Source organism: Schistocerca cancellata, chromosome 1, assembly GCF_023864275.1.
Source record: "Schistocerca cancellata isolate TAMUIC-IGC-003103 chromosome 1, iqSchCanc2.1, whole genome shotgun sequence".
In the NCBI taxonomy this organism is placed as follows: Eukaryota; Metazoa; Arthropoda; class Insecta; order Orthoptera; family Acrididae; genus Schistocerca; species Schistocerca cancellata.
The window spans coordinates 696,582,077-696,609,723 of NC_064626.1; the positions used below are offsets into that span (position 1 = coordinate 696,582,077).

At 42.3% G+C, this 27,647-nt stretch overlaps 1 protein-coding gene across 2 annotated transcripts in view; it reads right to left on the reverse strand.

Moving 5' to 3' along the window:
* The window catches only part of LOC126184514 (glutathione S-transferase C-terminal domain-containing protein homolog), a 49,043-nt gene that overhangs the window by 11,613 nt on the left and 9,783 nt on the right, over positions 1-27,647 (reverse strand). Inside the window, exons 2-4 of one of the 2 annotated variants that reach the window (XM_049926919.1) lie at positions 17,051-17,196; positions 5,034-5,130; positions 2,515-2,694 (exon numbers count right to left, since the gene is read on the reverse strand). In XM_049926919.1, the coding sequence (XP_049782876.1) occupies positions 2,532-2,694; positions 5,034-5,130; positions 17,051-17,196 (406 nt within the window). In that variant the 3' untranslated portion in view covers positions 2,515-2,531. Of the gene's footprint in view, positions 1-2,514; positions 2,695-5,033; positions 5,131-17,050; positions 17,197-27,647 lie in introns of those variants that run through there. The other variant, XM_049926911.1, reaches the window with a different exon arrangement.

Below are 27,647 nucleotides of genomic sequence, written 5' to 3' on the forward strand. Positions count from 1 at the left end.
TACTAAAATAAGCATAACGATGATGATAAGGATAATAATAATGATAATAATTTTACTTTTACATCCATATCAAAACTTTTGCAGTAATTTCAAAAAACTTTTATTTTTTAACATCTTATAATAAATGTCCAATGTGTGTCTTTAAACAGTCATCACGCACAAAGCCACAGTCAGTCAGCAGCTATCATTCCAAGGGCACAATTACTGTTAGTTTACTCATTAAGTCAGAGTTGATCGAGCCATCGTGAAGTATAGTAGGTATGTTAGTCAATCTGAGCAATTAAATTATATTTGTACCAACTTACCCTTTTTCACTTGGTTATTAGTCATCTATATAATGGTGAATGGTCAAATATGAATTTTTACGTAGTTGCTTACAGCCTACACACCTTATTGACCTGTGTTGTTAAATCAATATAATTCATTGCAACAAGGTGATCATCCAGAGTATTTAAGAGCAATAAATGAATAATAAAGCTACAATTAAACTTGACTGTGTCATATAAAACTATTTAATATTTGTTTAAAGTACGTAAAAACCATCAAAAGTAGTATAGCAAAAAAGAAAGTCTATGAGACTTATGATGCACAAAACAGTTTGCTAAGTTTACATCATCAATGATTAAGTAATTGTGCTGAGCACATAATTACAAATGAATACACTGAACACTGCACCACAAAGGCACTAGACAGTGGCCTTCCCCTGCTAACACTGTAAGTTAACCAATTCTTTCCATGCTTACTAGTGTTATAGGAACGGATAACGTGCTTTTGGGTCTTTTTGATCTTTAGTTTATTCTTTACTTTGTTTTCACAACACTCTGAAAATGTTGAAGTCAGCTCTATTGGAGGAGAAAAGAGTTCTGATGTTATTTGGCACTAAAAGAATACACAAAGGATAAAGTAAACAGGCATATGTACTGCCTTCTAAATATTGTTCAATTTGTTTGCAAGTAAATATTTTCTCAATCAAATAAAAGTTGATGTTTTGAAGTGTTTGGACAACTCTTTTGCCATTCTTTCTGTTCTCAGCTGTATGAAGAATTTATCACAAGACTTTTGTGAAAAATATCCACTATGAAAATTGTTAATGAACTAGTATTATTGCTAGATCCTTAATTCTATTATTCTAGTCTTACATTTTGTAAGGATTGCTCCCTTTTAACCTAACTTTCACTACTTATGTGCCACACTGTACAACACTCAGAACTCCTATTCAATTTTCACAACAAAGCATAAACAAAAGAGCACACTTGTCGAATGAGTAAATGTTGGAGATTGTTTGAACTTAACTGTTAGTCAAAACTTTTGAGGTGTTGACAATTTATGATAGATATGTTTTCTGAATTTATGTACTCCACATTTCAATTCAATGACAATTATCATTTACATTATGTCAATAACAAAAAACTTACAAAAACAAGACAAATTTAACTTTGTTAATTTGCAGTTACTGAATTTAAAAATGACATTTAAATTCAAATATTAGTCCTGGTTATTTTTTTTTTTTTTTTTTTTTGCAGCAATTATCTATAACTACAATTTTCTGATAAATATTGGACTCCACATCTAAGCAGTATGCCAGCACTGTCTGAACGTGTCTAATATCATCACACAACAAGGTACATGATCTGCATGTGTTTAGAACATGATCAGCAGTGTTGTGGTTAGATAAGATTCTTCAGTTCTTAAGAGCTGCTACAATGGAAGAGCTGTATTTTCAAATTTTTTGAGTCATTTAATGATAACTGTCTTGTGGCATACTTGCAGTTGGCAATCTAGTATTAACAAGTTTGTAAAAACAGCCCATTGATTTGTTAATAATGCAGCTAAGGTCTCTCATATTTGCAGTTAAATACTATTTTGTTCCAGGAAATGTTAAATTACATCTTTTGTTTTAAAAAAAGGGCTTTATTCTGGTGTTCTGGCCTTAAGATAGGCGACCAGGGCAAAAAATATACACTACATGTATGCTGTACTACAAATTAATCCAACCTCAATGTGTAGATGGATGTCATTTGGCCTGCTGATGACACTGACCACACTAATGAATTACTTATATCCACAAAGGAATACCTATAAAGAAGAACAAGACTTGTATATCCTAATATACACACTGTCACCCACCTCGCACCTCATTACAAATAATGTCCAATCTGAATCTTCAGAAAAGTTTCTTTTCAGCCTTAATAAATGCTAAACAGAAAATTTAGTCCTCCTACAGTCATAAATGACAAAAGGGGAGCTCAATGACCTCATCAGGCAGCTGATAATTTTTCATGTATTTTCATGTTTTCTCGTATGATACATACAATAAGAACCACACTCTCAAAAATGAGAGCCAATCAAGAAATTTAAGCTTCACTTTCAGATTATGTGACCCAAAAATTACAGAAATTATGTTCTATTCAGCATTTCAAAATTTCTAAAACAGTAATTTGTTGTTAGCTTCCACCTCTCACACAATACATAGCTTGCTGCCTTTGAAGTGTTTACAATTAGCAGAGTACGTACCAAATTAATCTGTCTATTCAAACTCCACTTGCCAATTGCCTTTGAATTCGGCGTAGCATTCGATGATCTAGTATTTTCTGCCTTACATACACAACAGTTGTAGAGACAAATCCAGTAGCAAATGCCAATCCTTCAAATATCCAGAAGTTTCTTTCCTCAAGCCAAGTTACCTTGTCACAACTGAAACAAGATTCCAGGAAAAATACAAAACGATCAGCACAAAACATAAAAGTAAACACTGTTTAACTTCTCATGGCTGGGGTTCAATTCTTGTAGAATTTTTTAAAGAACATCATAGTTCACCAATGACTGTATAAATTATTTGTTTCTTAATTTCAATTTCAGCTTTAAGGCCAAAACTGCAACTATGAAATAAATACCTCCTGCAGCCAACAGTGAATATAACAAGTGCACCTGCAGTATAGGAGCAGTGTAGTCAAATGTCAAAGTTAAAAGTCAACTGAAGTGAGCAGATAGTTTGATGACACTACTAAAGTTACTAACGCTACTAAAATAATAATGCATGAAGTTCAACAAATAAACACAAAAGGTTTCTGGGTATAGTGACATGCCCTATCCCACAATAACAGTATTTCTCGATTTTCAAAAAGCATTTGACTCAGTGCCACACCTACGCTTATTATCAAAAGTTCGATCACATTGGGTACCAAGTGAAATTTGTGACTGCAATGAGGAATTTTTGATAGGGAAGATGCAACAGTTTATCTCGCATGGAAGGTCATCATCAGATGTAGAAGTAACTTCAGATGTGCCTCAGGAAAATGTGTTGGAACCCTTGGTGTTCATGTTGTTTATTAAAGACCTTGCAGATAATATTAATAGTAACCTCACACTTTTCGCAGATGCTGCAGTTATTTATAACAAAGTATTATCTGAAAGAAGCTGCTTAAATATTCAAAAGAGGTACAAAGACTGGCAACTTATTTTAAATGTTCAGAAATGTAAAACAGAGCTCTTCACGAAAATCCTACGACTATAATATCAATGAGTCATTGTTGGAACCTGCAAACTCATACAAATACCTGGGTGTAACACTTTTTAGGGATATGAAATGGAATGATCACATAGGCTCAGTCATGGGTAAAGCAGGTAGTGGACTATGGTTTCTTGGTAGAATACTGGGGAAGAGTAATGAGCCTACAAAGTAGATTGTTTACAAATCACTTGTGCGACCAGTTCTAGAATACTGCTTAAGTGTGTAGGGCCCCAACCAAATACGACCAACAGGGAATATTGAACATATACCGAAAAGGGCAGCATCAATGGTCACAGGTCAGTGTGATCAGTGGGAGAGAGTTAATGAGATAGTGAAGAAACAGAACTGGCAGACTGTTGAAGCAAACATAAACTATCATGAGAAAGTCTATTAACGAAGTTTCAAGAACCAGCTTCAAATGATCATTCTACAAAAATACTACAATCCCCTAAGTATCGCTCACACAGGGATTGTGAGGATAACATTAGAATAATTTCTGCTTGCATAGAGGCATTCAAAAAATGCTCCAACGGTAATGGTTGGTTGGTTGGTTGGTTGGTTGGTTGGTTGGTTTGGGGAAGGAGACCAGACAGCGTGGTCATCGGTCTCATCGGATTAGGGAAGGATTGGGAAGGATTGGGAAGGAAGTCGGCCGTGCCCTTTCAGAGGAACCATCCCAGCATTTGCATGGAGTGATTTAGGGAAATCACGGAAAACCTAAATCAGGATGGTCGGACGCGGGATCGAACCGTCGTCCTCCCGAATGCGAGTCCAGTGTCTAACCACTGCGCCACCCCGCTCGGTCCCAACGGTAATGGAACAGGCAGAAACCCTAATAACTGGTACAGTGGGATGTACCCTCTGCCACATACATCACAGTAGTTTGCAGAGTATAGACGTAGATGTAGAACTGTCACTGAATAAAACCAACATGCTGCCCACAGCTGTGTGGTGTTCCTCTCAGTCTGGTCGTAATTTTGTTGTCTGGAGGCCATTATATTTCTTCATGACTCTTCCATTGAGCACATTACATTGCTGGGGATGTAGAAGCACAAGATTTTGAGGGGCCATTTAAATATTAAAACATCCTAAAAACATGAACAGAGAGCGGATTGCTTTAGCTTTCACCAACAAAAAACAACAATTGCATAACCTATTTCCCGCATGAGGAAAATGTTTATCTACGAACCATTTGATGATGACTGCCAGTTGTGGCATCTACTGTATGGACAAAAACACTAGATCCTACTCTCTCCGTCAAAACTGTAACAATTTTATGCTCAGTGCACAGTGGACAATGTGGATGGGACAAGATGTTTGAAATCTTGCGTTCAGGCTTGTAAGCATAGGCCAAGGTCTAAAACTTAACATGATAGAATTATTTCCATATATATTAACAATCTTATTACAAAACTTCTTGCTGAACTGAAATGCTAATGCATTTCAGAAATAAACGCAAATATCAAAAGCAAATATTCAAAAATTACTCCTAAGCTCAGACGATGTTCTGAATACAACTTACCTTCTTATGACATTTGATCCTGAGTTTGTGCACCTTAAAACTTCCTTATAATGTGTAGGCAGGCATGCAGCTATCATCCTGCTGCGTATTTCAAATGCTGAAATGCACAACACACATCCATTTCACAATTAATTGATTTCCTTAATTAAATTACACTGTTGCATAAGTTATAATAGTTAAAACACTATGAAGAATTCTAACACTTCACTTCAGTCTGACAACATTAACACAAGAAATTATGTACAAGCAAGGAAGAGTCGTGTATTATCAACAAAAACATAAATTGTGAATGTCTAAAATGATTATTTTAGTTGTGGGCTAGTATTTGGTTTACAAGAGGACTGTTAGGTTACTGTCTCACACTAGCGTCTTCAAGATGAAAACCAGTATTCATTGTTAAATATGAAACTGTTATGGCAAGAAGAGAGAAGAAACCATCAAATCTGTTATCATGTAATTGGAGATGACTGGTTATAGATGTTCAAATGTCTAATCCACTCTATACTGTTACTTTTAAAATAATTTGAATTTTAATGCAGTAATATCAGTTCTTAAACTGCAGCTCCCCATTCAGTACTACTATCATGTTAATTCAGTATCAGCCGAAAAAAGTTTACATTACTACAAACAAGCATTACATACATTAAATTACATTTATGAAATAAAATCTATGAATTGTCCTTAAATGTTATTTAATTTCTATGGTAGAGGTATGCTTCTAATTCACTGACGTGTTCAGTTATCCTCATGGTTGCAGGTTTAGTAGAAAAAGGGAAAGAGACCATCCTTTGCTGAGGTCCTACTTAAATTTATGTAAAAATGTACCACAATACTACAGAATTTTTTAACTGGTAAAAACCTAGTACATCATTTACCAGTGCAAAACTTCAATTTCTCTTTCTTTCCCTCACCAAATATCAAAAACATTATGTGAATCCTGTAAATAACAAATATATTTCTCTCTCAACAAACCTGTCACAAAAACAACTTTATGCAGAAATTACAGGATTAATTTCCTTGCACTTACATTGGCTTTAAACTAGTACTCAGTTCTTTAAAGAACTAAGCAGCTGTCTTCAAGTATGGAAGCCAGAAAAAGCTTCGGTAAGGTTTGAAATACTAGATGAAACAGTCTTGGTAATTTGCAATCTATTTTATGGGTAAGCTAGTTTTTCACACATTTCAATGTTTATGACTTCATAACTCCTGAATTGTGTCATTCAATGATATAATTTTGCAGATACATTGAGTGATATTTGTAGATACTGCCTGCTAAATCTGTTATGAACAGAGTTCTTAGTAAAAAAGAAATAAATTAAAATATCATGCTCAATGTGGCAGTTTACTGCATGAACAGTGCCCATGTAGTAAGCGGTAAACTTTTTTCTTTCATTATTTTGTTGGGAGTTTCAGCAACAAAAGTTTCAAAAAGGTTTAACTTTAAGTGTAAAATTTGTTTTGGAAGTCAGCAAGTGCTCTCTTTTGCAAATACTGGATGAATGAAGTTCATGTATTTGTGTACAATCAGATACACTCCCTCAAAACAACACACGACTGCTAACTGTAATATTTGACTTATTGTGTTACGCTTTTAACATAAGATTATTCCTCTCGATGAGTAGATTATGACAGATTTTAAATTTGGTCAATAATCATGTGAAATACAGAAAACTGAAATTTTGTTGCCCTTGCACTGCAACTGGTATCTTACTCCGAGACAGCATTTTAGTAACATAGATATGAATTTCACGCTTTCTCTAATGACTAAACAATATAAAAATCCACATGAAAATTTTGTATCTCCAAGTTCTCTTCTGCCAAATATGTTGAACCAAAATCAATTTTTACACCCCTTACATAATTATAAAAAAATTAACTGTTGCAACAATGCCTGTTACACAGCATGGTAACTGCGGAGATTGGTTGGATGATTTAAAAGATGGGGGAAGGGACCAAACTGCTAGGTCATCAGTCCCTTGTTCCGAATAAAACAATGTCGAAGGATGAGAATAAAACAAGCAAGACTGACAGCAAACACACACACACACACACACACACACACACACACACACACACACACACACACACACAAGAACAACGGAAGGATAACAAACACTTAAATGGAAAAAAGGGGAGAAGAAAAACACAGAAAAGCAACAGGTAGAAAGATTAAAATGACAAAACAGATTACCATAGCTGGCTCACCATGAGAATAAAAAGGAGAAGCCAGCCACTCTGCAATGCATTAAAACCTCCATCCTAAAAGCACTAGGGTGGAGGACACAGAGGGACAAAGGACATGCGCTAAAACTTAGATCAAATGATAAAACCCACCCTCAGGAATAAAACATAAAACAAAATCAGCTGATGACGCGTTGTCAGATAAAATTAGCGGCAACGAGTCCGGTAACCGAAGATTTCGTTGCAGGGCAGTCAAAATGGGACAGTGCACCAGAATATGGGCCACAGTCAACCGGGCGCCGCATCGATACTGAGGCACGTCTTCATGGCACAGGAGGTAGCCGAGGGGCGCCCAAGCATGGCCGACGGGGAGCTGGCAGAGAACCACAGAGACCCTGTGGGAGGCCCGCATAAAGGACTGCAACACATTCGTAGTCTCCTTAACGGCATGCAGTTTGTTGTGTGTACTGAGACCATGCTATTCCGTCTCCCAAAGCCGAAAACCTGGTGGCGCAAAAACGAACGCAGATCAGTTATTGGAACGCCAATCTCCATAAGCGGTTTCCGTGTAGCCTGTTTGGCCAGCCTGTCAGCAAGCTCGCTGCCTGGGATTCCGACATTTCCCAGGGTCCATACAAACACCACTGAACAACCGGACTGTTCCAGGGCATAGATGGACTCCTGGATGGTCGCTACCAAAGGATGACAAGGGTAGCACTGGTCAATAGCTTGTAGGCTACTCAAGGAGTCAATACACAGAAGAAACGACTCCCCAGAGCATGAATGGATGTGCTCAAGATCCCGAGATTAGCCATCAGCTCCGCAGTGAAAACACTGCAGCCATCAGGCAAGGAATGCTGTTTAATATGTCCTCCATGGACATACGCAAAGCCAATGTGACCATCAGCCATCGAGCCATCAGTGTAAACCACTTAATGGCCTCAGTACATGTCAAGAATTGAGAGGAAGTGACAGCGGAGAGCTGCGGGGTGTACTGTGCCCTTTGGACCACGTGAGAAGGCCAGGCGAAGCCGCGGCCTAGGTGTACACAATGGAGGTGTATGCGAATGAACCTCGAGTATAGGTGGTAAAGGCAAGGACTCCAGTTCAGATAGAAGAGATTGGACGTGAACTGCAATTGGAAGCCCTGACCTGGACCGCCGATGTGGGAGATGAACCACCTTGGGTGGGAAAAGGAGATGGTAATTCAGTTACACTGGAGAACTACGAACATGTGCAACATAATTGGGGAGCAGTTGTGCATGCATGACCTGCAGTGGAGGGACTCCAGCCTCTGCCAGGACACTGGTCACCGGACTTGTCCTAAAAGCTCAAGTCACTAGTCGAACGCCACAGTGGTGCACTGGGTCAAGTAAACGCAACGCTGAGGGTAACGCAGAACCTAAGCCAGACTCCCATACTCAAGGTGTGATTGAACAAAGGCTCTGTATAGCTGCAGCAGTGTAGAGTGATTTGCACCCCAGTTGGTGTTGCTCAGGCAGTGGAGGGAATTGAGGTGCTGCCAGCACTTCTGCTTATGCTGATGAAGGTAAGGAAGCCAAGTCAATAGGGCATTGAAAACCAGTCCTAAGAATCGATGTGTCTGCACTACAGTGAGGGGAATGTCAATGAGGTAAAGTTCTGATTCCGGATTAACGGTACGTCGCCAACAGAAGTGCATAACGCACGACTCTGCGAAAACTGGAAGCTGTAGGCTAGAGCCCATGACTGCACCTTGTGGATGGCTCCCTGTAGGCACCGCTCAGCAACACCAGTACTGGTGGAACAGTACAAAATGCAGAAGGCATTTTCATACAGAGAGGGTGAGACAGACAGCTCTACAGCTGCTGCTAGACCATTAATGGCCACTAAAAATAGAGATATACTCAATACAGAGTCCTGCAGGATCCCATTCTCCTGGATATGGGGGGAACTATGGGAGGCACCAACTTGGACACGGAAAGAAGAAAACGACAGGAAATTCTGGATAAAAATCAGGAGCGGGCCTCAGAAACCCCACTCGTATAATGTGGCAAGGATATGATGTTGCCAGGTGGTGTCATATGCTTTTCGTAAATCAAAAAAGACAGCAAAAAGGTGTTGGCATCTGGAAAAGGCTGTTCGGATGGCAGACTTGAGGGACACAAGTTTTTCAGTGGTAGAGCGACCCAGGCGTAAACCGCCTTGGCATGGAGCCAGTAGGTCACACGACTCCAGGACCCAGCCCAACCACCAACACACCATATGTTCCAGCAGCTTACAAAGAACGCCGGTGAGGCTGATGGGCCGATAGCTATCCACACAAGCAGTGTTTGCTAGGTTTGAGCACTGGTATGATGGTGCTCTCCCGCCAGTGGGACGGAAAGACGTCATCACACCAGATCCAGTTGAAGATTACTAGGAGATGTCACTTGTAGTCAGAAGAGAGATGGTTAATCATCTGACTGTGGATCCAATCTTGCCCAGGAGCTATGTCAGAGCAATATGCAAGGGCAATGAGGAGCTCCCACTCTGTAAATGGGGCGTTATATGGTTCTCTGTGGCATGTAGTGAATGAGAGGACTTTCCCTTCCATCCATCGTTTGAGAGTACAGAGGCGCGAGCATAGTGCTCAGGAAAGTGCTCGGTAATCATGTTTGCGTCGGTGAATAACATGCCTTATATGTTGACACCAGGAACACCTGTTGGGGTCTGGTACCCAAAAACTTGTTTGATCTTTGCCCAGACTTGGGAAAGTGACGTATGGCACCCAATGGCCGACACATACCTCTCCCAACATTCTTGTTTTCGTCGTTTGATAAGCTGGCGAACAAAGAGCTGTTTAAAGGGTATGAGGTGCTCCAGGGAAGGGTGCCACTTATGCCGCTGTAGAGCTCGCCAACGCTCCTGAATTGCCTCTGTGACTTCCAGCGACCACCAAGGGACTGTCTTTTGCTGGAGGCACCATGCCGAATATTGGGTGCAGAGAAATCCAATATTGGTATGGGGGCAAAAGAGGGCAGGAGATAACGGAAGAGATGACATACCCCAGAAAGTGTCTTCACCAAAATTGTTGAATCACAGGTGGAGATGCGAAGTCATGAAAAGAGATTCAGGAGATCAAATTTAAGGGCACTATGGATAACTCGTGCACCACGTAAGGTGTCCTTCCCCACATGACCCGCACTTGTGTAGAATTTTGAAAGTGGCAGGTCAAACCATAGAATGGGACCTGAACTCATAGGGCCGAGACTCCTTTTAGTCACCTCTTACGACAGGCATGAATACCTTGGGCCTATTCTAACCCCCAGACCCGCAGGCGGCTAACTGCTGAGACATTGCAGCTGGGATCTTAGGTATTATCACCTAATCAGATGATCTACGCCGAGGGCTTTAGGTTGGTGGTGCTGAAAGGTGCTGAGGGTCACACAAGTTGCTGCCACTGAGCTGAATATTTCACAGTGACTGTAACTCCTTCAGGCAGTTCATTTCTGACCTCCCAAGTTTTTATATAATGAGCAACTGTATTGGCAAGCACATACAAGTTAAATTGCTTTCTTAACTAAGAACTGCACTTTCATTTCAATATTTCTTGTTTTGGAGATGATGGCCAGGATTTTTTTTTTTTTTTTTTTTTTTTTTTTTTTTTTTTTTTTTTTTTTTTTTTTTTGTGGTACATCTCAGAACACAGTACAATACAGAATGGTATACTGCATATTTTGTTTTCACATGGGTTTTCATGGCGCACTTCATATTTCAAGTGAATACAGACATCTTTGTTGGAATTGTCCCTTACAAAACATTTTCAAAATGTCTCCCAGTATGAAGTAGAATATTCTCGTTATCAAAGCCTCCTCCGCTGCCACACATTTCCCAGTCTTTATTAATTCTCATACCAGAGACAGACTAAACACTATACATTGTCCTGTTATTACCCAGTATAGGGTATGAGAAATAAAAATTCACAGTTCGAGGATGTTAAAAATGAACTTTCTGTGCTGTTACACAATATTACATTCCAATATGATTAAGGTCAGAGGGAGCAACTGCCCCCATACTCAAGTTGTAATCAATAGAAAATTGCAGTCTATTGATACTTACTTTCTGCTCATCCTTTCCAGTTCAGGCATATCCGAGATACAATAGGTGTCACCATCCAGGTTTTGCTTCTGTCACTCAGCTTGATTTCAAAGTGCAGTATCAGTTGACAAACTGAATTTCTTCTGGGTTCAGCTTTTTCCCAGTTGTTCTGACATGTAGTGCCCATTCCTTCCAATAGTTTCACATGCAGTTGTTCTGTGGCTATGAATCCAAAGAAGTTTGTCTAGGCTTGATACTTCTTGGCAGATTAAGATTGTGTACCAAATAGGGACTCTAAGCTGGAACTTTGTCTTTTACAAGCAATGCCTTTACTGACTGAGCTATTGGTGTCTGCCCTCAAAGTTTCAATTCTGCCAGTACCCTTCATTTGCTACTTTTTTTGCTCTGCTGAACTAGCACTCTCTGAAGGGCAGATACAGCAGAGAAAGGTTTACCCTTAGCTTAGAAGTGATTACGGGCAGAATTCAAGCTGCTTCAATATAACAGTCAATAAGAACATCGTCCTCGAAAGGAACAGTTCTGGGTTTGAATTCCTGTCTAGCACACAGTTTTAATCTGCTTGAAAGTTCAAACCAGCCTGTACTCCACTGCAGAGTGAAAGATTCAGTCAAGTCTAGGTTTGAATACCACTGGCTTCCCCAATCAAATGTGTCACTAAAACATGAGCAACAAATGACATGGGGAATTTTTGTGCCACTCCTGTGTTTGATTTCATGCCTGTGGTGTAATTTGTCATTCATCACATTGGGTTCTGTGAAGGGTGCCCCCGTGAATGTGCAACATGTCAAGTTACACAAACAATACTGACCCTCTGCTTTTTGTCATGAAAGTATTAACTTATCTCTACATCTACACTTCTAAATCTAAGTAATTACTCTGCTATTCACAATAAAATGCCTGGCAGAGGGTTCAATGAACCATCTTCAAGCTGTCTCTCTACCATTCCACTCTCAAACGGCACGCGGGAAAAACGAGCACTTAAATTTTTTTGTGCGACCCCGATTTCTCTTATTTTATTGTGATGATTATTTCTCCCCATGTAGGTGTATGCTAACAGAATATTTTCGGAATCAGAGGAAAAAACTGGTGATTGAAATTTCATGAAAAGATCCCGTCACAACAAAAAATGCCTTTGTTTTAATGATTGCCACTCCAATTCACGTATCATGTCTGTGGCACTATCTCCCCTACTTCACGATAATAAAAAAACAGCTGCCCTTCTTTGTATTTTTTCGCTGTCATCTGTCAGTCCCATCTGATGTGGATCCACATCACACAGCATACTCCAGAATATGGTGGACAAGCATGGTGTAAGCAGTCTCTTTAGTAGACCTGTTCCACCTTCTAAGTCTGCCAATGAATCGCAGTCTTTGGTTGGCTCTACCCACAACATTATCTATGTGATTGTTCCAATTTAGGGTATTTGTAATTGTAACCCCTAAGTATTAGTTGAATTTACAGCCTTCAGATTTGTGTGACTTACTGTGTAATTGAAATTTAGCGGATTTCTTTACTATTAACTTCACACTTTTCTTTATTCAGGGCCAACTGCCACTTTTCGCACCATACAGATAGATAAGATACCTTATCTTATCTAAATAATTTTGCAATTCGTTTTGGTCATCTGATGACTTTACAAGATGGTAAATGACAGCATCATCGGCAAACAATCTAAGACGGCTACTCAGATTGTCTCCTCTGTCATTAATATAGATCAGGAACAATAGAGGGCCTATAACACTTCCTTGGGGAACGCCAGATGTTATTTATGTTTTATTCTATGACTTTCCATCTATTACTACGAACTGTGACCTTCCCGACAGGAAATCACGAATCCAGTCACACAACTGTGGCGATATTCCACAGGCACATAGTTTGATTAGAAGACGCTTGTGAGGAACAGTGTCGAAAGCCTTCTGGAAATCTAAAAATAAGGAATCAATTTGACATCCCCTATTGATAGCACTCATTACTTCATGAGTATAAAGAGCTAGTTGTGTTTCGCAAGAGCGATATTTTCTGAATCAATGCCGAGTACGTGTCAATAAATCGTTTTCTTCGAGGTACTTCATAATGTTCAAATACAGTATATGTTCCAAAACCCTACTGCAAATTGACGTTAGTGATATAGGCCTGTAATTCAGTGGATTACTCCTACTTCCCTTTTTGGGTATTGGTGTGACTTGAGCAATTTTCCAGTCTTTAGGTACGGATCTTTCTGTGAGCGAGTGGTTGTATATAATTGCTAAATATGGAGCTATTTTATGAGCATACTCTGAGAGGAACCTGCATGTTATACAATCTGGACCAGAGGCCTTGCCTTTATTAAGTGATTTAAGCTGCTTTGCGACACTGAGGATATCTATTTCTATATTTCTCATCTTGGAGTTGTTCTTGATTGGAATTCAAGAATATTTACTTTGTCTTCTTTGGTGAAGGAGTTTTGAAAAATCATGTTTAATAACTCTGCTTTAGTGGCACTGTAATCAGTGACTTCACCATTGTTATTGCACAGTGTAGGTCTGCAAAACTTTGTCACTCTTGGGGATTTTGTGTTCTTTTAAATTTGGCATGCTTTTTTCACTGCTTCTGCAACAGCGATCTGACCCTTTTAGTGTATTGTGGGGGGATCAGTAGCATCACTTATTAATTTATGTGGTATATATCTCTCAATTGCTGTCGATACTATCTCTTTGAAATCATTCCACAACTTTTCTACGCTTACATGATCAGGTTGGAAGGAGTGCAGACTGTCTCTTAAAAAGACGTTAACAGCATTTTTATCAGGTTTTTTAAACAGACATACTTTGCATTTCTTTTTTATGGTTGTAGGACCTACGGTATTCAGCCTAGCAGCTACTGCCTTGTGGTCGCTAAACCCGTACTCATCCGACACTCACTATTTGTCCAGGATTATTTGTTGCTAAGAGGTCAAGTATGCTTTCACAACCATTTATGCTTCGAGTGGGCTAATGAACTAACTGTTCAAAATAATTTTCTGAGAAAGCATTCAGTACAATTTCAGATGGGGTATTATGCCTGCCGCCAGCTTTAAACATATAATTTTTCTAGCATATCATGAGACTCAAGTTTTCTTCGAACTGATCAGCAACTATATCTTATGAGTCAGGGGGGGGGGGGGGGGGGGGGGTTGGTAAAATGACCCAATTAATAGTTAAGTCCAACTGTCAAGTACAACCTCTACTCACACTATTTTGCAGGAACAATCTACTTCAATTTCACTACAAGGCAAACTACTTCTGACAGCAATAAATACTCCATCACCAAATGTATTTAATCTATCCTTTCTGAACCCTGTTAGATCATTAGAAAAAATTTCTGCTGAGCTTATTTCCAGCTTTAGCAATCTTTCTGTACCTATACCTATTTGAGCTTCAGTGCTTTCAATTAGAGCTTGGAGCTCTGGTCCTTTCCCACCAAAGCTATGACAATTTACAACTACAATACCGATTGTTTCTACAACTAACTTCTGTGTTTTACCTGCCCTCTTTTAGACAGACACCCTTTCTGTGGTTCCCTGAGGCCCTCTAACCTAAAAATCCACCCAGTCCCTTCCACACAGCCCCCGCTACCTGTGTAGCCACCAGCCACTTCCTGTGTGCAGTGGACTCCTGGCCTATTAAGCGGAACCCGGAAACCCACCAACCGATGGCGCAAGTCAAGGAATCCGCAGCCTACACGGTCACAGAACCGCCTGAGCCTCTGATTCAGACCCTCCACTCGGCTCTGCACCAAAGGACCACAGCCGGTTCTATCAAGGATGCAGATGAAGGACCACAGCCGGTTCTATCAAGGATGCAGATGGTGAGCTCCGCCTTAATCTCACAAGCAAGACTGGCAGTCTTTACCATTTCCACTAGTCGCCCAAAACCAGAGAGAATCTCCTCCAATCCAAAGTGATATACGTCATTGGTACCGACATGAGCCACCACCTGCAGTTGGATGCACCACGTACTCTTCATGGCATCCAGAATCAGCCTTTCCACATCCGAAATGACTCCCTCTGGAATGCACACTGACTTCCTCCTCCCCCCCCCCCCCCCCCTCCCAGTGATTCCCCTTGGCAGCAGCCTCAAGGTGTGTGACAGAAGCCAACGCAGCCTGGAGCTGTGAGCGAAGGGTTGCCAACTCAGCTCGCATCTGTACACAGCAATCACAGTTCCTATCCATTACTGCAGTCACTCCCGTTTGAAGCTCGTAAAAATACCGAACGAACAAACGGTGTACTCGCATTCTTAGCAGCAGGAACACGAGGTGCTCTGTCACCGACAGTCTATCCGACACTGAGCTATACTAACCAAAACAAACAAAAGCCTATATGATTTGAGGGTCGATAGCAAAGGTGGTACGGTATGCTACACTGTTATTAAAATAGAAGCTTGTGCCTAGTAAGCACTCGAACATGCAAGAAATTACAAAAGCAATCTAGTAACTACACAGGTATCTGTAAATAAATAAGTCACTCCTGCTGGAAGCTCATAAAAAATATACAACAAAAGGGAGGCATTAGTAATGTAATATTTTAGTTAACCATAGCAGTTCTCATTACCTCCTTGGAATGGAATGTAATGGCAATTTTCTGTAAGGAATCTGAATTACATATACTGTCCAGTTCTGCCTATCAGACTTTTTGACTGTAGTAGTACATACATAAATAACCAAGAATAATGTGATATACTTATTTAACTGAGGAAAAGGCATACTAGAACTGTATGTACTGTATCAACTATTCAGCATAAAAAAACTTCTAAATACAGAATGAAACAGATTTTTAATAAAAGAAGCTGGCCTTAAAATTAGTGTGAGGACCGAAGCCAACTAAAGCTTCACAACATAAACAAACTGCCTGGAGTAAAACACAATTAGCTAATGTAACATCACACTCACACATAGAGAAGAAATTCAGGTCACTTGCTATGTTTCAGATTCTTAAAACATTCTAATGATCAACCATCAGTAAAATTACTGTATTACGACTTACCAAATTAAGATTACACACAAACTTATAATGAAGTTCTAATTTCTTTTATTAACTTGAACAGCAGGCAACAGTACAGACTGGTGAAGAAGTACCGTATTTACTCGAATCTAAGCCGCAATCGAATCTAAGCCGCAACTGAAAAATGAGACTCGAAATCAAGGAAAAAAATATGTACCGAAACTAAGCCGCACCTGAAATTTGAGACTCGAAATTCAAGGGGAGAGAGAAGTTTTAGGCCGCACCTCCAAATCGAAACAAAGTTGGTCCATTGTAATATGAGACACAATTTAGGTCGAATGAATGATGATACGGCTACAGTAGTTTGGTTCGAGTCATAAGCTTAGCAGTTAAGCTTTACCAGGTAGCCATTGCTATGCGTCGGATGCTCCATCGGTATTTATACGTACCCTTCCTTTTTTCACGTGCTTCGTCTGGTTTGAATCGATCGCGTATTTTTCTTTGATCTGATAAGTGCCGTTCTCTTTGTTATAGGTGTTTACGTCACTCTAAGCTGAAAATGCATTATTCTACTGCGTCATGCATTGTTTGTCGCATTCTGATAATGTGTGTTTACGATCTGTCGCCGCTCACGGCATGGCTTGCTTTTGTGTGCGCTACCGTCGCTTACAATTTAAAAAAAAGCCGCAGGCAGTTTTTTGGATTACAAAAACCGGAAAAAAAGTGCGGCTTAGATTCGAGTAAATACAGTAAGTAGGAATTGGTTGTTCTTATGAGAGTGAAAATCGTAACATACCTGTACAGGGATGGCATGATTCCACAATTTCATAGTCTTCTTTTAACCAGCAGTCATTTGTAGAATTTCTTGTAACAGGATTTGAATGGTTTGCACCTGAGCTCGATGTAAGATGGCTTTCTATTATTAGTACAAACAAAGTCAGCCTGAAACAAATCCTTCAGTGATCAAAATGCTCTCTGAAACTGACGGTGAAACAGTATTTCTAATTAAAAACTTTGGCTCTGGTTGATGACAAGAATCACAACAAAGTCCACCACATAAACACCAATCCATGGAACAGTAAATAAAATGTCTACAGTGACCACCACGTTTTTCTGCAAATTAGCAACTTTCACGAAGCGATGTTCACACTGTTCTGTATCTGACAGAAGGAAATAATTGAAAAATAAATTTTGAAAATTTTGTGAAGAATGGTTAATAAGTACTTTAATTGGAAGTATTGCCTCCTAAGCCAATGAAACTATTGAATGTTAGTTTACTTTCATATCTGTATTCATTAATGCCATATATGATTTTTATCTAAAGATATGACTCCTATGTTTCACCTACAGTTTCATATAGTCTCAGACAACTTCTATGGGATTAAGATTGGATGAGAGAGCAGACCAGTCAAGGTGCAAAGGGTGCCTCAGTGTTTCTCAAACCAGGAAGGTGTGCATGCAGCCTTGTGAAGATGTCCGTTACATTGAAAAACAGGAGTGTCAACTGCATATTCATCATGAAGATGTAGAAAAAGGGCAGCACTTGGTCACTTTGAATGTTGAAATAAATGTCCTGTCTCATGTTCATGGTAACACGAATGAGAGGGCCCCAAATCATGGTACAAAAAACACTACCCAAAACAGCATAAAATCACTTTCAGCCTGAACTACACCCACCATGCACTGTGGTGCTTCACTGGGCTGCTGATGCATTCTATGCCTAGCATCATTTGAAAAGAGGCAAAATTATGTCTCATCTGAGTACATTACAAGCCTCCAGTCAGTTACAGTCCCAATGTCTGCGTCATTGGGTCCACTGCCCCCCCCCCCCACACACACACACACACACACACAAACAGAGAAAAAGAGAGAGAGAGAGAGAGAGGGGGGGGGGGGGGAGGGAGGGAGGGAGGGAGGGAGAGGGGGGAAGTCAACAAGCGTTTGACAAAAGCAGCAATCCGGAATGGGGGAGGGATAACAGGATACAGGTGGTGAGAGAGAAGAGCATGCAGGGACTACATGGTGGCAGGACAAAGTTGCCAAATACAGCATCAAGAAGCTATGAGAGGTGAGGAGGGGGAGGGGGAGGCAGAAATGGAGAGGAGCAGAGAGGGGAAAAGACTGGTGGGTGTATTGGCAGAAACACACAGACAATGAAGGTAAAGGGATGTGAATTGGGAGGAGGTAATAGGACAGGGGGTGCAGAAACTGTTGGGTGGTAGAATTGAGGCTGTGTGGGGATATGGCACGGGAAATCTGTCTGTGGACTAGATCTGGAAAATACTGCCTGCCTATGAAGGCCTCTGTGAGACCTTTAGCATACATGGTAAGGGAGTTCTTGTCCTTGTAGACACACCGACCCCTGGTGGACTGACTGTATGGGTGGGATTTTCTGGCGTGGAAGGGATGGTAGCTGTCAAAATGCATGTGCCACTGCTGGTTGTCAGTTTAATGTTGACAGAGATATGCATGGAGCCATCAGAGAGGAAGAGGTCAACATCTAGGAAGGTAGCACGCTGGGTCGAGCACGACGAGGTGAAGAGGCTGAGGGCAAAGGTGTTAAGGCTCAGACAGAATTAGGGTTGGGTGTCTTTGCCCTGAGTCCAGATCATGAAGACACCATCAATGAATTTGAGCCAGACCAGAGGCACCAGCATGGCACCTTCCTAGCCTCCAAAAACCCCCAAAACCCCAGTCTTGTTCAGGTTCATTGATGATACCAACATGATTTAAATTCAGGATCAAGACACCTTATCTTATTCCTTCACAATCTCAACACCTTCTCTCCCATCCATTTCACCTGGTTCTCCTTAACCCAGTGTACTATCTTCCTTGACGTTGACCTCCTCCTCTGTTATGGTTCCATCCACATCTCTGTCCACTTTAAACCACCCAACAAGCAACAGCACCTGCTTTTTGATAGCTGCCTTCCCTTCCAAAATAAACCCTCTCATACATCCTCGTCACCCAGTGACAGGATACATGCAGTGACAAGAACTCTCTTTCCCAGATACTGAAGATCTCGCAAAGGTCTTCACAGGCAGGCAGTATCCCTCTGACCTAGTCCACAAACAGATCTACTGTGCCCTAATCATACACACCCCCAATTCTCCCACCACCCACGAGAACAGAGGAGCACCCCCTTAGTTACCCAATACCACCCCAGACTGGAACAACTGAACCACATCCTTCGTCAGAGCTTTTATTATTTACCTTCACACCCTGAAATGAGGGATATCCTGATCAAGATCTTTCCCATACTTTCTAAAGTTGTGTTCCATCGCCCACCCAACCTCCACAATATCCTAGTCCATCCCTATGCCATTCCCAGTCTCAGCCCTTGCCAGAGGGATCACATCCATATGGGTGCATGACCTAACCAGTCCAACCACCCACCAGTTTCTATTCCTGTCCAGTCACAGGCTTATCCCACTCCATTAGATGCCACGCCAACTGCAAAAGCAGCCATCGTAACGTGTAGGCTTTCAAAGTCGGCATTTTCATTAGTTAAAACTTCAGGGCTGAGAGACCATGGCCAATCTGTAACACTACTGCTTCCTAACATTTCGTTGCCAACTGTGGGGAACATCTTCCAAGGTGAGTCAACGACTGGCTGCCAGGCTGTGGAGGACCCGTTTATATAGAGCACAATGAGGGCACCAGCATACGTCACGTGGGGCCAACTGCTAGTCAGTCTCTGACTAATGTCATTATTCTCGATTGTCACATTGTTGGTGCAAAGTTGATCACCATATCTTGTCTAACTTTAAGCCTTTCTCTTTCATATTAATTTTATTGTGGAGTTTCTGAATCTCTATTAGCTTCCCTATACATACATGAATAATAATGCAATGTCCTGGCTACCACGCTCGTCTCACTAAATTTTATTTCATGATCACCGTCTTTAAATACATGTTCCACTACAGCTAATTTGTCGGTATGTCCCACTCGACAGTTCCTTTTGTCCCCAGAATGAGATTTTCACTCTGCAGCGGAGTGTGCGCTGATATTAAACTACCTGGCAGATTAAAACTGTGTGCCGGACCGAGACTCGAACTCGGGACCTTTGCCTTTCGCGGGCAAGTGCTCTACCAACTGAGCTACCCAAGCACGACTTGCCCGCGAAAGGCAAAGGTCCTGAGTTCGAGTCTCGGTCCGGCACACAGTTTTAATCTGCCAGGAAGTTTCAGTTCCTTTTGTGTTCGGTCAAGTGTGGTTGATTGCTTTGGAGTATAAAGGGACCAAACTACAGGGTCATCAGTCCTTTTCCCCTAAAACAAGCAAGGCTCAAGGTACAAGAACACCCAAAGTACGTTTGAGAAAGTAAAAGAGGGAAAAGAAATGAGGAACCACACCTAAAAAGAAAATGAATGGAACAAACAAAAAATGGGGAAAACATACACCACAAGGAAAAGTAACGAGGGTAATAAAACCAGAGAGCAGATGGTCTGGACTGGCTGATTACAATAATAAAAGAGGATGAGCCAGCCACTCTGCAACACATTAAAATGTCCACCCCAAAAAGACAAGGTGAGATGAACACATGTGGGGAAAAGACGACCATCAAGACAAATGCAAAGAAAGTGTGACAGAGTTAAAATGGAGGGAGGGTGGCAGCCTCTGAGAGAATGCTAAATGCCCACCATCAGATGGTACGATCAAAACCACCCTCACAAATAAAACATAAAACTAAATCTGCTGTTGAGGCATTGTCGTCCAACACCAAAGGTAGGGTGCTGGGAAGGTTAAAAGCCCACTGCAGAGCGGCTAAAAGTGGGCAGTCCAGCAAGATGTGGATGACAGTCATATGTGAGCCAAAGTGACATCGAAGTGGGTCCTCACGACAGAGGGGGTAGCCATGTGTTAGCCACGTATGGCCAATGAGGAACCAGCAGAGAACCACAGAGTTCCTGCGAGAGGCCCGCATGGAGGTCTTCCACACATTCATAGTCTCCTTAATAGCATGCAGTTTGTTGTTGTGCATACTAAGATTATGTCATTCAGTCTGCCAAAGCTGAAAAACCTTGCCGGGTAATAATAATCTCCAGAATCAGTTTCAGTGTAGCCTGTTGGTCAAGCCTGTTGGCAAGTTCATTTCCTGGGATTCCAACGTAGCCTGTGGTATACACAAACACCACAGAATGAGTGGACCGTTCCAGGGCATAGATGCACTATGGTCGCTACCACAAGATGGCAGGGGTAGCAGTGGTTGAGAGCTTGTAAGCTGCTCAAGGAGTCAGTACAGAGAAGAAACAACTTGCCAGGGCATGAGCGGATGTGCTCAAGAGCATGAGAAATGGCCGCCAGCTCTGCAGTGAAAACACTGCGGCCATCTGGCAATGAGTGCTGTTCAATACGTCTTCCATGAACATACGCGAAGCCAACGTGACCATCAGCCATCGAACTGTCAGTGTAAACCACCTCATGGTCTTGGTACATGTCAAGAATGAAGAGGAAGTGACAGCGGAGAGCTGCGGGTTTAACTGAGTCCTTAGGACCACGTGAAAGGTCCAGGTAAAGCTTCGGCCTAGGCGTACACCATGGAGGTGCATGTGAATGGACCTCAAGTGCAGGTGGTAAAGGCAAGTACACCACTTCAGACAGAAGAGATTGACACAAATCTAAATCATAAACCCTGACCTGGGCCTCCGATGCGGGAGATGAACCACCGTGGATGGGAAAAAAAGATGGTAATTAGAATGCTCAGAAGAACTACAAATGTGTGCAGTGTAACTGGCGAGCAGTTATGCATGCCAAACCTTCAATGGAGGAACTCTGGCCTCCACCAGGACGCTGGTCACTGTGCTCATCCTAAAAGCTTCTGTTGCCAGTCGAATGCCACAGTGGTGCACTGGGTCGAGTAAATGCAACGCTGAGGGCACCGCCGAACAATAAACCAGACTCTTGTAGTCAGGGTGGGATTGAACAAGTGCTCTGTAGAGTTGCTGCAGTGTAGAACAATCTGCACCCCAGGTGGTGTTGCTCAGGCAGAGGAGGTCAATGAGATGCTGCCAGCACTTCCACTTCAGCTGACGAGTATGAGGAAACCAGTCCTAAGAATTGATGTCTCCACTACAGTGATGGATCATCATCATTAAGGTAAAGTTCTGGTTCTGGATGAACGGTACGACACCGACAGAAAAGCACGGCACGCGACTTTGCGGCTGAAGACTGGAAGCCATGCGCAAGAGCCCACGACTGCGCCTTGTGGATGCCCTGTAGGTGCTGCTGAAACAGCTGCTGCTAGATTGTTAATGGCCACTAAAAATAGAGATACACTCAATACAGTGTCCTGTGGCACCCCATTCTCCTGGATAAGGGGGGCACTATGGGAGGCACCAACTTGGACTTGGAAAGTACGGAGAGATAGGAAATTTTGGGTAAAAATCAGGAGCAGGCCCCAGAGGCCCCACTCATAGAATGTGGCAAGGATATGATGTCACCAGGTTGTGTCATAGGCTTTTCGTGAATCAAAAAAGATGGCAACCAGGTGTTGACATCTGGAAAAGGCTGTTGGATGGCAGACTCGAGGGAAACTAGATTATCAGTGGTAGAATAACCCTGGCGGAATCCGCCATGGCATGGAGACAGTAGGCCATGTGACTCCACGACCCAACACAACCGCCAACTTACCATAAGTTTTAACACCTTACAAAGAACGTTGGTGAGGCTGATGGGCTGATAGCTATCCACATCAAGCGGTTTTTTCCCACATCAAGCGGGTTTTTAGCAGGTTGATCACTGGAATGATGGTGCTCTCCTGACATTGTGATGAAGAAAAGCCATCGCACCAGATCCAGCTGAAGATGACAAAGAGACGTCACTTGTAGTCAGACAAAAGGTGTTTGATCATCTGACTGTGGATCCGATCTGGCCCAAGGCAATGTGCAAGAACGCTGAGGAGCTCCCACTCTGTAAACAGAGCATTAGAGGGTTCACTGCGACGTTCAGTGAACGAGAGCGCTTTCCTTTCCATCCGTCTTTTGAGGATGCGAAATGCTGGGGGATAATTCTCCGATGTGGAGACTCGAGCATAGTGCTCAGCATTTGCGTTGATAGATAACACACCACTGATGTTAATGCCAGTAACACCTGTCAGGATCTGGTACCCACAAACACGTCTGATCTTCGTCCAGACTTGGCAAGTTGACATATGGTACCCAACGGTCGAGACGTACCTCTCACAACACTCCTGTTTCAGTCTTTTTATAAGCAGGCGAACGCAGGTACAGAGCCGTTTAAAAGCTATTAGGTGCTCTAGGGAAGTGTGCCCATTATGTTACCGTGCAGCTCGCTGACACTCTTTAATGGCCTCCATGATTTCTGGCGACACCAAGATACTGACTTTCACTGGGGGCACCCTAAAGAGCAAGATAATGTGTTTTCCACCGCAGAAATGATCACTCTAGTGACCTGCTCAACTACCACATCGGTGGTACCATGTGGGGGGAGATTCAACAGCGACAGCAGAGGTGAAAGCTTCCCAGTCTGCCTTGTTTAATGCCCCTCTTGGTAGATGTTCGGGGAAATGGTGCTGGGGGAGTGATAGGAAGACAGGAAATGGTCACTACCACACAAGCCTTCATGGGCTCTCCAGTGGACAGATGGGAGAAGTCCTACGCTGCAAAGTGATAAGTCAATTGCTGAGAAAGTGCCATGCGCCACACTGAAATGTGTGGGAGCCCCAGTATTTAAGAGGAGAGGTAGAGTCGAGATAGGAAAGTTTCGACATCTCTACCTCGCCTAGTAAGCACTACGCCACTCCATAAGGGTTTATGGGCGTTAAAAAATCTCCCAAAAGTAGGAAAGGTTTAGGGAGTTGATGAATCAGTGCAGCCAACGCATTCAGGGGTACTGCACCAGGTGGAGGAAAATGTATGTTGCACACAGTTGTTTCCTGTGTCGTCCTTATCCTGACAGCCGCAGCTTCAAGAGGTGTTTGAAGGGGCATAGGTTCACTCCATACTGAGTTCAGGATATAGATACAAACGCCACCTGACACTCTGATATAGTCGCTAAGGTTCTTGTAATATCCCCTATAGCCGCAGAAGGCAGGGGTCCGCATTGCTGAGAACCAGGTTTCCTGGAGGGCACTGCAGAAAGCAGGTGCAAAACTTAACAGTTGCCATAGCTCAGCCAGGTGGTGGAAAAAATCGTTCAAATTTAGGTTTAGTCTCTTGGTAAGTCAACTGGTCGAGGGTCTTTTATTCCATGATTTTCCGCCCCTTTTGGAGTACTGTGCAGTCTGGCCAGCAGCGGGATTGTTGCTCTCCGCAGTTGATACAAGTGGGAGGAGGCACACATGGAGTATCTGGATGCAGTAGACGTCCGCAGTCTCGACATATGGCACTGGAAGTGCAGCGGGAAGACATGTGCCCAAACTTCCAACACTTAAAGCACTGCATATGGAGGTGGGGGGTGGGGTGGGGGGTGAAATATGGTTTAACATCACAGCGGTAAACCATCACCTTGACCTTTTCAGGCAATTAATCACCCTCAAAGGCCAAGATGGTAGCAACCCTGTTGTCTTTGGGTCCCCTGTAAACATGCCGGTTGAAATGAACACCCCGCTGTTCTAGGTTGACGCGGAGCTCGTCATCAGACTGCATGGGGAGGACGCGATGGGTTATAATCCCCTGGACCATGATGAGGCTTTTATGGGGAGTGATGGAAACAGGAATATCACCCATCTTGTCACAGGCGGGTAATGCTCGGGATTGGGCTGGGGATTCTGTCTGAATCAAGACTTCTCATCTTTGACAGCACTGTCACTTCTCCAAACTTATCCTCAAGAGGTTCAACAAAAAACTGAGGCTTCATAGGTAGAAAGGAGACCCCGTCCATTCTACTACAGCATTACTCGTTAACAGCTCAGGAATCAGCAGTGCGATCCCTGTCTTGTCGGGGGGGGGGGGGGGGGGGGGGGGGGGGCTACCACCAAATGGATACATGGTGGCCCCACCACAACAGACTGGCTACCATGCTGGATATTGGATGCAGAGAAATCCAATATTGTCTTGGGTGTGAAAGAGGACAGGAGATAATGGAAGAAGATGACATACTCCAGAAAGTGTCCTCACCCAAATAGTTGAATTGCAGGTGGAGATGCAAAGCCATGACAAGAGGTTCAAGAGACTGAATCTAAAGCACTAGGGAGAACTCATGCACCATGTAAGGCGTCCTTCCCCATATGTCTCACACTTCTGTAGAATTTGGAAAGTGGCGAGTCAAACCATAAAATGGGATCTGAACCTATAGGGCCAAAGAATGTGAGACTCCTTTTAGTCGCCTCTTACGACAGGCAGGGATATCTTGGGCCTATTCTAACCTCCAAACCTGCAGTGGGCGGGGGTTAAGTGTGTCTTGACACTTCTTTTCATTGTTCCATTATAAGCCTTCCCACAGTACAAGGAATTTTATACACCCCAGGAGTTGCTAAGGGGTGTCGTGCGTCTTTCGCTGATTTTAAAGTCACTGCTCTTCTTGGTGGGTCTAAATATTGTTTCAACTTGAAACTTGGCTGTAACTTTCCCAATATGGTCCACAATATTACAAATAAATGGAAGAAAAACTTTTCCAGCTGACTGCTGTTGTTACTGAATGTTGTCAGAATGTTTTCTTTTGGGATGAAGTCCTCGATCTATCTCATTTTCAGTGTATCCATTTTTATTAAAAGCCATTCGCAAATGATTTACTCCATCTTGCAAATAAACTAGCTCACAGATCTTATTAGCTCTGTCCGCCAATGTTTTAATGACACCTCTCTTCTGCCTGGGATGATGGTTCGAATCGTTATGATGGTAACGGTCGGTGTGTGTGTGTCTTTTCTATAGACTTTATGCCCTAAGACTGCTGTCTGCCTGTTTAATTCACAATATTATGGAGCATATTGAGAAAGTTCTGGCCAAATTTCAAGTTGAAACAATCAAGAAGATTAGTGACTGTTTAAGATTGGTGGAAGATGCACAACACCCCTTAGCAACTCATAGGGTGTATAAAATTCCGTGTAGCTGTTGGAAGGTTTATATTCGAACAATGAAAAGAAGTGTCAATAGCCACTTAACTGAACACAAAAGGAACTGTCAAAGGGGACATACCGACAAATCAGCTGTGGCAGAACATGTTTTTAAAGACGGTGATCATTAAATAAAATTTAGTGAGATAAGCGTGGTAGCCAGGACGTCGCATTATTATGTATGCATGTATAGCGAAGCTACAGTAATTTTAATAGAAAAGAGGAAGGCTTAAAGTTAGACAAAATATGGTGGTCAACTTTGCACCAACAATTTGACAAATGATTACCTTCAATCAAGAATAATGACATCAGTCAGAGAGAAACTTACAGTCAGCCCCACGTGACGTATGAGGGTTCTCTCAATGTTCTCTATATAAACGGGACCTCTGCGGCCTGGGAGCCAGTCGTTGACTCACCTCAGATGATGTTGCCCGCAGTTGGTAACGAAATGTCAGGAATAAGAAGTTTTACAGATCGACCATGGCCTCCCAGCCCAGAAGTTTTAACTAATGTAAAGCAGCCATGTTATGTACCATCTGTGCTGCAATCATTGTACAGCTTTTTATATTGTTAGGACTATGAACCAGCTGTCCATGAGTAGGAATGGCCTCTGCCAAATGGTGGCCAAAAGCAGCAAAGTGGACACCCTTTGGCATATCATGCAGCTGAACTTCAATGATCGATTTCAATGAGTGCTCCTCAACGAGAACCATGTAGATGCTCCATTCCACCACTAGCTTTTCTGAATTGCGCAGATGGAAATTATCTTTACAACACTTTTTCTGCTACCAAAACTATCCCAGCCTCAACCTACAATAACCCACTTCTCCACACCTTCCACCTAATAGTATCTGGCCCCTCTTTCCTATCACCTCCTCCCAATTCACGTCCGCTCACCCTCACTGTGTACTGCTCTCTAACAATGTACCCACCAGCCCTTTCTCCTCTCTGCTATTCTCCTTTCCTGCTCCTCATCCCCTCCCCTCCAGCCTCCTGACACTGTATCTGGCAACCTTGTCCTGCCGCCGTCTAGTCCCTGCATGCTCTGCCAGAGAGCACACTTATCTCCCCCATTTGTACTCTGTTACTGCCCCCCCCCCCCCCTCCTTCCCAACCCCATTACACACAACAGTTGCAGTCTGATCAGAGTTGGTGGAGGTATTGGTCATGTGACCGTAAGGTGTGCCTGCTTGTGTGAATGTGTGTGTGGGCATGTTTCCTTTCCTTTCTGAAGAAGATTTTGATCGAAACATCAGTGTGTAACAGTGTATTCATTAAGCCTGTCTGCATCTCAATGTGTAATCTTTAATGTGAGTAGCAGTCTATCCTTTCCATAACTGCTGAAATTACACATCATATTGCTCCAAAACTTATAATA